A 13,972-nucleotide genomic window follows, 5' to 3' on the forward strand; every position below is an offset into this window, starting at 1 on the left:
TTGACTTTATTCTTGTAGTATTACGACTTTATTCTCAAAACATTTTGACTTTATTCTTGTAGTATTACGACTTTATTCTCTAAACATTTTGACTTTATTTTCGTAGTATTACGACTTTATTCTCTAAACATTTTGACTTTATTCTCTAAACATTTTGACTTTATTCTCTAAACATTTTGACTTTATTCTCCAAACATTTTGACTTTATTCTCGTCGTATTACAACTTTATTCTCGAAACATTTAGACTTTATTCTTGTAGTATTACGACTTTATTCTCGAAACATTTAGACTTTATTCTCGTCGTATTACGACTTTATTCTCGAAACATTTTGACTTTATTCTTGTAGTATTACGACTTTATTCTCAAAACATTTTGACTTTATTCTTGTAGTATTACGACTTTATTCTCTAAACATTTTGACTTTATTCTTGTAGTATTATGACTTTATTCTCCAAACATTTTGACTTTATTCTCGTGGTATTACGACTTTATTCTCGAAACATTTAGACTTTATTCTTGTAGTATTACGACTTTATTCTCTAAACATTTTGACTTTATTCTTGTAGTATTACGACTTTATTCTCTAAACATTTTGACTTTATTCTTGTAGTATTACGACTTTATTCTCAAAACATTTTGACTTTATTCTTGTAGTATTATGACTTTATTCTCCAAACATTTTGACTTTATTCTCGTGGTATTACGACTTTATTCTCGAAACATTTAGACTTTATTCTCGTCGTATTACGACTTTATTCTCTAAACATTTTGACTTTATTCTTGTAGTATTACGACTTTATTCTCTAAACATTTTGACTTTATTCTCGTAGTATTACGACTTTATTCTCGAAACATTTAGACTTTATTCTCGTAGTATTACGACTTTATTCTCTAAACATTTTGACTTTATTCTCTAAACATTTTGACTTTATTCTTGTAGTATTACGACTTTATTCTCTAAACATTTAGACTTCATTCTCGTAGTATTACGACTTTATTCTCCAAACATTTTGACTTTATTCTCCAAACATTTTGACTTTATTCTCGTCGTATTACAACTTTATTCTCGAAACATTTAGACTTCATTCTCGTAGTATTACGACTTTATTCTCTAAACATTTTGACTTTATTCTCGTAGTATTACGACTTTATTCTCGAAACATTTAGACTTTATTCTCGTAGTATTACGACTTTATTCTCTAAACATTTTGACTTTATTCTCTAAACATTTTGACTTTATTCTTGTAGTATTACGACTTTATTCTCTAAACATTTTGACTTTATTCTCGTAGTATTACGACTTTATTCTCTAAACATTTTGACTTTATTCTCTAAACATTTTGACTTTATTCTTGTAGTATTACGACTTTATTCTCTAAACATTTTGACTTTATTCTCGTAGTATTACGACTTTATTCTCTAAACATTTTGACTTTATTCTCTAAACATTTTGACTTTATTCTCTAAACATTTTGACTTTATTCTCTAAACATTTAGACTTTATTCTTGTAGTATTACGACTTTATTCTCTAAACATTTTGACTTTATTCTTGTAGTATTACGACTTTATTCTCTAAACATTTTGACTTTATTCTTGTAGTATTACGACTTTATTCTCAAAACATTTTGACTTTATTCTTGTAGTATTATGACTTTATTCTCCAAACATTTTGACTTTATTCTCGTCGTATTACAACTTTATTCTCTAAACATTTAGACTTTATTCTCGTAGTATTACGACTTTATTCTCTAAACATTTAGACTTTATTCTCGTCGTATTACAACTTTATTCTCGAAACATTTAGACTTTATTCTCGTCGTATTACAACTTTATTCTCTAAACATTTGGACTTTATTCTCGTGATATTACGACTTTATTCTCGAAACATTTAGACTTTATTCTCGTATTATTACGACTTTATTCTCGAAACATTTAGACTTTATTCTCGTAGTATTACGACTTTATTCTCTAAACATTTTGACTTTATTCTTGTAGTATTACGACTTTATTCTCTAAACATTTTGACTTTATTCTCTAAACATTTTGACTTTATTCTTGTAGTATTACGACTTTATTCTCTAAACATTTTGACTTTATTTTCGTAGTATTACAACTTTATTCTCTAAACATTTAGACTTTATTCTCGTAGTATTACGACTTTATTCTCTAAACATTTTGATTTTATTCTCGTAGTATTACAACTTTATTCTCAAAACATTTTCACTTTATTCTCGTAGTATTACGACTTTATTCTTGAAATATTTTGACTTTATTCTCGTAGTATTATGACTTTATTCTCAAAACATTTAGACTTTATTCTCGTAGTATTATGACTTTATTCTTGAAATATTTTGACTTTATTCTCGTAGTATTATGACTTTATTCTCAAAGTATTACGACTTTATTCTCAAAATATTTCAAATTATTCTCGTAGTATTACGACTTTATTCTCGTAGTATTACGACTTTATTCTCTAAACATTTTCACTTTATTCTCGTAGTATTACGACTTTATTCTTGAAATATTTTGACTTTATTCTCGTAGTATTATGACTTTATTCTCAAAACATTTTGACTTTATTCTCGTAGTATTATGACTTTATTCTTGAAATATTTTGACTTTATTCTCGTAGTATTATGACTTTATTCTCAAAGTATTACGACTTTATTCTCTAAACATTTCAAATTATTCTCGTAGTATTACGACTTTATTCTCGTAGTATTACGACTTTATTCTCTAAACATTTTGACTTTATTCTCAAAACATTTTGACTTTATTCTTGTAGTATTACGACTTTATTCTCTAAACATTTCGACTTTATTCTCATGTATTTTGACTTTATTCTCGTAGTATTACGACTTTATTCTCAAAACATTTTGACTTTATTCTCGTGGTATTACGACTTTATTCTCAAAACATTTTGACTTTATTCTCGTGGTATTACGACTTTATTCTTGAAATATTTTGACTTTATTCTCGTAGTATTATGACTTTATTCTCAAAGTATTACGACTTTATTCTCAAAATATTTCAAATTATTCTCGTAGTATTACGACTTTATTCTCGTAGTATTACGACTTTATTCTCTAAACATTTTGACTTTATTCTCAAAACATTTTGACTTTATTCTCGTAGTATTACGACTTTATTCTCGAAACATTTAGACTTTATTCTCGTACTATTACGACTTTATTCTTGTAGTATTACGACTTTATTCTCGAAACATTTAGACTATATTCTCGTCATATTACAACTTTATTCTCTAAACATTTTGACTTTATTCTTGTAGTATTACGACTTTATTCTCGAAACATTTAGACTTTATTCTCGTCATATTACAACTTTATTCTCTAAACATTTTGACTTTATTCTCGAAACATTTAGACTATTCTCGTAGTATTACGACTTTATTCTCTAAACATTTTGACTTTATTCTCGAAACATTTTGACTTTATTCTTGTAGTATTACGACTTTATTCTCTAAACATTTCGACTTTATTCTCATGTATTTTGACTTTATTCTCGTAGTATTACGACTTTATTCTCAAAACATTTTGACTTTATTCTCGTGGTATTACGACTTTATTCTCGAAACATTTAGACTTTATTCTCGTCATATTACAACTTTATTCTCTAAACATTTTGACTTTATTCTCGTAGTATTACGACTTTATTCTCGAAACATTTAAACTTTATTCTCGTAGTATTACGACTTTATTCTCTAAACATTTTGACTTTATTCTCAAAACATTTTGACTTTATTCTTGTAGTATTACGACTTTATTCTCTAAACATTTCGACTTTATTCTCATGTATTTTGACTTTATTCTCGTAGTATTACGACTTTATTCTCAAAACATTTTGACTTTATTCTCGTGGTATTACGACTTTATTCTCGAAACATTTAGACTATATTCTCGTCATATTACAACTTTATTCTCTAAACATTTTGACTTTTTTCTCGTAGTATTACGACTTTATTCTCGAAACATTTACACTTTATTCTCGTAGTATTACGACTTTATTCTCGAAACATTTTGACTTTATTCTCGTAGTATTACGACTTTATTCTCGAAACATTTAGACTTTATTCTCGTACTATTACGACTTTATTCTTGTAGTATTACGACTTTATTCTCGAAACATTTAGACTATATTCTCGTCATATTACAACTTTATTCTCTAAACATTTTGACTTTATTCTCGTAGTATTACGACTTTATTCTCGAAACATTTAGACTTTATTCTCGTAGTATTACGACTTTATTCTCGAAACATTTTGACTTTATTCTCGTAGTATTACGACTTTATTCTCGAAACATTTAGACTTTATTCTCAAAACATTTTGACTTTATTCTTGTAGTATTACGACTTTATTCTCTAAACATTTTGACTTTATTCTCTAAACATTTTGACTTTATTTTTGTAGTATTACGACTTTATTCTCTAAACATTTTGACTTTATTCTCGTAGTATTACGACTTTATTCTCGAAACATTTAGACTTTATTCTCGTAGTATTACGACTTTATTCTCTAAACATTTTGACTTTATTCTCAAAACATTTTGACTTTATTCTTGTAGTATTACGACTTTATTCTCTAAACATTTCGACTTTATTCTCGTAGTATTATGACTTTATTCTTGAAATATTTTGACTTTATTCTCGTAGTATTATGACTTTATTCTCAAAGTATTACGACTTTATTCTCAAAATATTTCAAATTATTCTCGTAGTATTACGACTTTATTCTCGTAGTATTACGACTTTATTCTCTAAACATTTTGACTTTATTCTCAAAACATTTTGACTTTATTCTTGTAGTATTACGACTTTATTCTCTAAACATTTCGACTTTATTCTCATGTATTTTGACTTTATTCTCGTAGTATTACGACTTTATTCTCAAAACATTTTGACTTTATTCTCGTGGTATTACGACTTTATTCTCAAAACATTTTGACTTTATTCTCGTGGTATTACGACTTTATTCTCGAAACATTTCGACTTTATTCTCGTCATATTACAACTTTATTCTCTAAACATTTTGACTTTATTCTCGTAGTATTACGACTTTATTCTCGAAACATTTAGACTTTATTCTCGTAGTATTACGACTTTATTCTTGTAGTATTACGACTTTATTCTCTAAACATTTTGACTTTATTCTCAAAACATTTTGACTTTATTCTTGTAGTATTACGACTTTATTCTCTAAACATTTCGACTTTATTCTCATGTATTTTGACTTTATTCTCGTAGTATTACGACTTTATTCTCAAAACATTTTGACTTTATTCTCGTGGTATTACGACTTTATTCTCGAAACATTTAGACTTTATTCTCGTCATATTACAACTTTATTCTCGAAACATTTAGACTTTATTCTCGTACTATTACGACTTTATTCTTGTAGTATTACGACTTTTTTCTTTAAACATTTTGACTTTATTCTCTAAACATTTTGACTTTATTTTTGTAGTATTACGACTTTATTCTCTAAACATTTTGACTTTATTCTCGTAGTATTACGACTTTATTCTCTAAACATTTTGACTTTATTCTTGTAGTATTACGACTTTATTCTCTAAACATTTAGACTTTATTCTCGTAGTATTACGACTTTATTCTCGAAACATTTCGACTTTATTCTCGTAGTATTACGACTTTATTCTCGTAGTATTACGACTTTATTCTCTAAACATTTTGACTTTATTCTTGTAGTATTACGACTTTATTCTCTAAACATTTTGACTTTATTCTCGTAGTATTACGACTTTATTCTCTAAACATTTAGACTTTATTCTCGTAGTATTACGACTTTATTCTTGAATTATTTTGACTTTATTCTCGTAGTATTACGACTTTATTCTTTTAGTATTACGACTTTATTCTTGTATCTTTTTGACTTTATTCTGGTAGTATTACGACTTTATTCTTGAAATATTTTGACTTTATTCTCGTAGTATTACGACTTTATTCTTTTAGTATTACGGCTTTATTCTTGTAACTTTTTGACTTTATTCTCGTAGTATTTTGACTTCTTGAAATATTTTGACTTTATTCTCATAGTATTACGACTTTATTCTTTTAGTATTACGACTTTATTCTTGTAACTTTTTGACTTTATTCTCGTAGTATTACGACTTTATTCTTTTAGTATTACGACTTTATTCTTGTAACTTTTTGACTTTATTCTCGTAGTATTATGACTTTATTCTCGAAACATTTAGACTTTATTCTCGTACTATTACGACTTTATTCTTGTAGTATTACGACTTTATTCTTTTAGTATTACGACTTTATTCTTGTAACTTTTTGACTTTATTCTCGTAGTATTACGACTTTATTCTTGAAATATTTTGACTTTATTCTCGTAGTATTACGACTTTATTCTTTTAGTATTACGGCTTTATTCTTGTAACTTTTTGACTTTATTCTCGTAGTATTTTGACTTCTTGAAATATTTTGACTTTATTCTCGTAGTATTACGACTTTATTCTTTTAGTATTACGGCTTTATTCTTGTAACTTTTTGACTTTATTCTCGTAGTATTATGACTTTATTCTTTTAGTATTACGACTTTATTCTTGTAACTTTTTGACTTTATTCTCGTAGTATTATGACTTTATTCTCGAAACATTTAGACTTTATTCTCGTACTATTACGACTTTATTCTTGTAGTATTACGACTTTATTCTCGAAACATTTCGACTTTATTCTCGTAGTATTACGACTTTATTCTCTAAACATTTTGACTTTATTCTTGTAGTATTACGACTTTATTCTCTAAACATTTAGACTTTATTCTTGTAGTATTACGACTTTATTCTCTAAACATTTAGACTTTATTCTTGTAGTATTACGACTTTATTCTCTAAACATTTTAACTTTATTCTTGTAGTATTACGACTTTATTCTCTAAACATTTTGACTTTATTCTCGTAGTATTACGACTTTATTCTCGAAACATTTAGACTTTATTCTCGTACTATTACGACTTTATTCTTGTAGTATTACGACTTTATTCTCGAAACATTTAGACTTTATTCTTGTAGTATTACGACTTTATTCTCTAAACATTTAGACTTTATTCTTGTAGTATTACGACTTTATTCTCTAAACATTTTGACTTTATTCTCGTAGTATTACGACTTTATTCTCTAAACATTTTGACTTTATTCTCGTACTATTACGACTTTATTCTTGTAGTATTACGACTTTATTCTCGAAACATTTTGACTTTATTCTTGTAGTATTACGACTTTATTCTCTAAACATTTAGACTTTATTCTTGTAGTATTACGACTTTATTCTCTAAACATTTTGACTTTATTCTCGTAGTTTTACGACTTTATTCTCTAAACATTTAGACTTTATTCTCGTAGTATTACGACTTTATTCTTGAAATATTTTGACTTTATTCTCGTACTATTACGACTTTATTCTTTTAGTATTACGACTTTATTCTTGTAACTTTTTGACTTTATTCTCGCAGTATTACGACTTTATTCTTGAAATATTTTGACTTTATTCTCGTAGTATTATGACTTTAATCTCGTCATCTTAATTTTTTTTTTTTTTCAGTGTGGCACTAAAACGCTGTCATATTTTTTGTCATTCATTGATTGACTGAACAGATTCTGTAACTAATTTTAAAGACTAATAAAATCCATGTTCGTGTCCAAACCTCGGTTTTCCATTGTGCAGTTTTATGGTAATACCACAGTACTCAGGCCCAGGTCTTTTTTAGTTTATTTTTGGACATTTACACATCCAATGCATAAAAGACATACGCCCATACACTCACAGACATGTCCTCATGCAGATACTGTTATCATCAGATCAAAGATTGTTTCAATCGAGATCCAGGAATGTTTTCATGTTTTTTCCTTCACTGGCAGTCATCCCCGTGAGAAACATATACCATGTCTGCCATCAAAAACCTCACGCTAACCCGACAACTTTGCTTTCCAATGGAAAGAACTGAGCTGACATTTTTAAATGATTGGTTAAGCTGTGGCTGATGTTCAATACATGAGAGCCACACCAAAATAAATGAGAGATAATATAAACTCATTTTCACAAATTGAACCCCAGCCACCACAATAAGTGCAGGAACATTTAGGAGGACAGTAAATGTGGTCAATTTTGATTCTTTAATTAGATCATTGTTCGCATCCCTCCCTCTTTTCTCTCTAATTGTTCTTGCATTTATGAGCATGTGTAATATTTCATACTTGACATGTTGGTATATTCATATCTCTGCTTTCTCATATTCAGGGAAGTGACAGCTCTGTGTCTGTGGACGGCCCCAGTGCTGACTATGCGAAGAGCTACGATGCTGTCGTTTTTGATGTGCTCAAAGTGACGCCAGAGGAGTTTGCAGTGAGTAAAACTGTCATCGTCAAAATTGATGCGTTCTCTGATGGAAAACAGAGATGGCCTTTGATTTTATGTCGTTTGTCTTGTCCTGTAATGATGCAGTCTTATTTAGAGCAGTCCTGGTCATTCGGGAGTTTTCCGTTTGGAAACAATTGCTCCAGTCCAAACCGAGCGATCAGCATCCTGACTGACAAGCTCTGGATAGTGAGCGCCATCTCACACAACATCCCTGTGGCGGCAGTGAAAGGGAAAATACTTGTGGAACAAAGGCTGTTGAACACGTCATCACTCACTGTTGTGCTCTATGGAGTTTGATGCTGCTAAGGGAACATGTATTAACCAGTCTTAGCTGAACTCTCGCTCTGTCAGATGGTTTTATAAGGGTTTAGGGCAGTTGGTTAAAACGAGTAAAGACAAGTTTAATGCCAATGAACCAGTTTAGATGGGCTAGGCTTTTCTTTATACATTTTCTTTACTCTTTTTATTTTCTTTTTATATTTTCCTTTTTTTGTATGAAGCGGAGACAAATTAACCTGTTAGGAAGGTTTTTTTTATTTTATTTTTTTTTAAGCAGGAGCAGCAGAAATATTATAAAATTATTTTATTATTATTTCATATAATAATAATAATAATAATAATAATAATAATAATAATAATAAAAAATAAAATGTATATATTCCTCTCTTTTCTTATTTTTTAATACATTTTAATATTTTAATATTGTATATATTATATGTTGTCTATATTTATATACTGTATATTCTTTTTTTCAGCTGAAGAATCAGAAACCATACACACATATATGTATGTATGTATGTTTGTATATGTTTGACTATATTATGGTTGAAAAAAATCTAATTAAGAATTCTTTTTTAATTGTTATATATAATTAAAATCAATACTTTTCCTTATATTGCACTTTAAAGTGTGCTATATAAATACATTTGTAATATTTAAATCAACAAAAGACGCATGATGCTGCCTTAAATAGAGATGTCCATTCCATAATGTTCCTACTTTTCGGAACAGTCTTTGCATCTGGATTGGCCTAATGACGCCTTATAATGCTGTCTAGGTAGGCAGCTCACTAGGATTTGGAACAGAGCTGATGATTTATGATGCTTAATAACGTCTGAGAATAATTTACCGAATGCTGGTGGTGATTTAAAATAGGACTGTTTCCTGTGAGTTGGCCTGATCGTGGGATTCGAGAGAGTCTGTTACCCATAATTCACTTGCATCAAGGTCTTATTTAGACATCTAAGGAACTTTGAAGGACCCTGTGGAACCGAGTTGCCTCCTTGTGGTGATTTTTATGATGAATTGTTTTCATTCATTTTGTCCATTCCCATAATGTACCTCGTAACTCAGTGCTGGAAAATGAGCTCATGGCTGTGATTGCTGACTCTCTTTGTGACGAAAATGTGATTTTATTTTTGTCTGTGTTTCTCAGAGCCAAATAACCCTGATGGACGCCCCTGTGTTTAAAGCCATACAGCCAGAGGTAAGACAGAGGTCATTTTTAAAACCAGATACCATGCAGACTAGAGAAAACACTTCATATCATTACACTGTTGCATTTAAAGCTATTTTTATTTAATTTGATTAATTTAGTTCCGGATGATGATTGGTCACATTAACACATTAACAGATTAGCACATCATGTGTGATGATAATTTGTCACATTTTGTAAATTTTTAAATGTTAATTAATAAAAAAAGGGGTTATGTATTTATTTATTTATTTTGGTCTCTAAGAATATTATTTATTTACTTTAAACAATTTATTTCACAAGTTGGTATTTATTTATTTATTTATAGTTTAGTTTGGTTTAGTTTTGGTTTCAGTCCTGGATGACGATTGGTCACATTTCCAGAAACACTAAATTACAGTACATTGCATTATTGTAATATTTATAGCTTCTTTATACTTTATAATCGCACTTTTATCCATTTAAGAATAACATTGTAATGCAGACGACATAAACATTGTATGCACATGATTACCTCACTGTCCCAAATGAGAGGAGCGTGCCTTTGCTGAAAATGTTGCATTTCCCACCGTGTTAATAATGTAATGCATGTGTACACCTACTGTACTTCTTTATTTATGATACTATCTTGATCCTAGGGTTAATATCTAACAGCCATTGTTTTGATTGAGGAACAGCGGCCGGTAAAATACACACCCGAGCGTGTGTTTAGACCGTCGTTTGCACCGCAGTGGACGAGCACACTTTGCCAGACTGTTAGAATATTCTTTTAATTTAGCAGTTTTTCATTGGTGATGTTTATAAACTGTTTGGGGAAGAGAATAACATTTCGGTATCAGTTGATTATCTTTGCCGCCGTAATGAAAAACTGTTGGAAAACATGCCGCTGGCTTACAGCGCTTGATGGATGAGACCACCTGTGACCCGCTTTCATTAGTTTGACCAGCTCCCCTTTCACTAACGCTCATTTCAGGCTAGTTATGAAGCACTGCTGTACATGCAATGCTTTTAACTGTTTAGTGTTGTCTGTAAAATCCTAGACATACAGCAGGCTTTATAGGGTTAAGCTGAATCATTTGATATGCAAATTTCCACTGCTTCTAAATGATAAACCTGATCAAAACCAGCTGAAAATCCAACTTTTCACAATCTACTACATCCCTTCTGTCCTCAGATTGATCGCTTATACATTTTAGCAAATAAAAGGGCTTTTAGTAGAAGCTCATGCTTCATGTCTATTTTTATTTTCAAATCTTTACTGATTTTATAAAGTAAACATAAGAATAGCTTTGATAATGTTAGTAATATTTTCAAGATGATGTTTCAATATTGGACTGAAGTATTGATTGTCCATACATCATCTTTTAGAAAAGTCACGTTCAAATATGATCATCAGGCTTTTGAGGAATCTCTCAATCATCATTGTATTGGTTTGATCATAAACTATGCATATAAATATTGGATTACTAAGACACATTATTAGGAGATATGGAGCGAAAACTGATATTTCTATGCATTTTATAAAAGCAGTCTGCTGTAGTATTATAAAGATCTCATTTATTAACATCAATAGATTTCAAATTATTTTTGTGCCATATCAGTATTAGCATTTGCCCCAAATTACATATGTTTGCTCCTTTTCAGTTCAGTACTATTCAAAACAATGATGATTGATTGAGAGATGAACAAATAAATGTTCCTCAAAGCCTGATAGATTATACTCACGTTTTAATGATTTTTCTAAAAATGATCAAATAATACTCAACAAAAAATATATGTATGCTACCTTTTTTTTTTTATTTTATTTTCTTTTCTCTTTCAAACCTTGGTTGCGTTTTCTAAAAGCATTGTTAGCTAACTAAGTTCCGTCATTACCAACAAAGTTCAATGCATCTGTTTCTCGAAATCATAGTTTGTGCGAACATTGCAAAAACATTACAGGGAACAAAAAAAAAGTAAATGAGTCATGAGGTGCCACGTTCAGTACAGCAGCATCTTAGAGATCCCGAATCAGTTAAATAGTAGAAGTTTTCCACTGTGTGTGATGTCATTAACAGCTGCCTTATATTGTTGAACTAGCGTGGTACAAATGATAGCGACGTGACCAATCGTGTTCGGGAAGCAGTCATGACTAGTTACATCATTGTACCAGATGATGATTGGTCACATTTCCAGTCACACTAAAGTGCACTCTATTGCCATATGATTTCTTTGAATCATGTGTTCTCCATTTAACGTAATATAACATTTTACTGTTTTTTTTATATATATATATGGAAGCCTGTTTCTGCCACTGAATAAAAACAAGGTAATAGTGACATTTTATCACACAACTGGGAGTTCATATCTTGCAATGCTGACATTATCTTTCTGGCAATTCTGACTTCTTTTTTTTTTTTTTTTTTTTTTTTTTTTGAATTTAGAAAAAAAGTCCGAATTTTGAGATGAAAAAGTCACAATTACCTTGTTTCATTTTTAATTTAGTGGCGGAAATGGGCTTCCATAGTTTGTCAGGCTTTACATGGTTAAATTATTGCTTTATTGCATAAATACTGCACTTCTCTATACGCCGAGGGAACACACAGGATGACGTGACGCATCAGAAGATCTTGCACATGTGAAATCTTTTTTTCTTTTTGGAAAGAGATGCTGTAATGTCTGCTTCTCTCTGTGTGTTTGTGTTCGTACTCACATTTTGAGATGTTCAGGCTTTTGGGTGTTTGAAAGTGTGCAAGAGAAATTGTTTTTCTTTACGGCATTGTACAGGCTGTAATATGTGACGTGCATGTGTATACAGTATATGTGTTGAATATAGAGTATAATAGATACGAGTGAGCTATAGTTGTGTGGATTTGACTGGATGTGTTTGCTGAGGTCAGTCATCTACATCTGGAGTCAAACTAATGAACTGAGGCTGATTACCTCAGCGCTGTGTTTATAGCTAAACATAAACGCGCTTCGTCATTTCTCTCTTGAATAGCGGAGAATTATGAAGCCTAGCAGAGAGTTTGTAAACCGACTCACTCCAGCTTTCATCTGTCTGTCAGCGGACACAGATTCAAGCTTTCATTAGTTTCGTTCAGCAATTGTGTGTTTAATGCATTCAGGCTTTAAAGTGAATAGAATGTTCTGGATTATGATGTGTAACTCAGTTTGTAAAATCAATACAATGTGTTGACTGAAATGAAAGTCTATGGGGGAATCATTTGCGCAATGGTGATTCATTGTTCGCTCATAATGCCCTTGTTGAAAAATCTTAAACCAGCCTTAGACCCTTTGCTGGTTTTGAAGCAATACTTCTTAGATGAAATGGAAAAAAAAACATTTAACTTTTTTTTATGCAATATTTTATATATATATATATAATTTCCATAAATTGGTGTTTGGTATTTGTCAAAAGTTTCACAAACATTTTAAGGAAAGACTAAAATTATTATTTTTATTTAAGATTGCAAATTATTAAAGATTGGAAATGTAAAAATAATGTAAATAATATGTTATTAAAAATATTTAAAAATAAGCCATAATAAAATTATTATTTTTTTTTTTTAGAAATGTTTTAATCTTTCTTAAAAAAAAACTTTAAGTTAAACTAAATAAAACTAAGAAATCTTGCTCTGGCAACTGGCTATATAATATTATTATTATTATTATTATTATTATTATTATTATTATTATTATTATTATTGTATAGTAAAGGAAATGTTTGGGTTTTTTTTTTTTTTTTTTGGTTGTAGTTAACTTTAATAACCCAGGAACCTATTTAACTAACTATTTTACTATAAAAGTGTGAACTCTCTTTGTCCAAAAAAAGCACTAGATTGTCAGTTTTTCCATTTTTAATTCTACGAGAACCTCTTGATTACTGCATTTTTTGTGGTCTATTAGCTATCATTAGAGTTCATTAATCTGTTTAATGGAAGCTAGATTTAGAAAGCACTGGAAAAACACCCAAACAGCAGTTTTGGCAGGAAGGAGGAGTTGTGTAAAATGAAGTAACTTTCCGTCATGTCTGAAACCACTGGATGCATGTTATTCTCCGTCGCTGTGAATCATCATGTTTATCTAGATTCTGCTGTGGTGGGTTAGTTA

At 29.7% G+C, this 13,972-nt stretch overlaps 1 protein-coding gene across 4 annotated transcripts in view; it reads left to right on the forward strand.

Moving 5' to 3' along the window:
* The window catches only part of LOC113068017 (ras-specific guanine nucleotide-releasing factor RalGPS1), a 125,593-nt gene that overhangs the window by 17,177 nt on the left and 94,444 nt on the right, over positions 1 to 13,972 (forward strand). For all 4 annotated transcript variants that reach the window (XM_026240569.1, XM_026240572.1, XM_026240570.1 and 1 more), the window contains exons 3-4: positions 8,287 to 8,391; positions 9,842 to 9,892. In XM_026240569.1, coding sequence (XP_026096354.1) covers positions 8,287 to 8,391; positions 9,842 to 9,892 — 156 coding nt within the window. The remainder of the gene's footprint in view (positions 1 to 8,286; positions 8,392 to 9,841; positions 9,893 to 13,972) is intronic.

This window comes from Carassius auratus, linkage group LG30F, assembly GCF_003368295.1.
Source record: "Carassius auratus strain Wakin linkage group LG30F, ASM336829v1, whole genome shotgun sequence".
Classification (NCBI taxonomy): domain Eukaryota; kingdom Metazoa; phylum Chordata; class Actinopteri; order Cypriniformes; family Cyprinidae; genus Carassius; species Carassius auratus.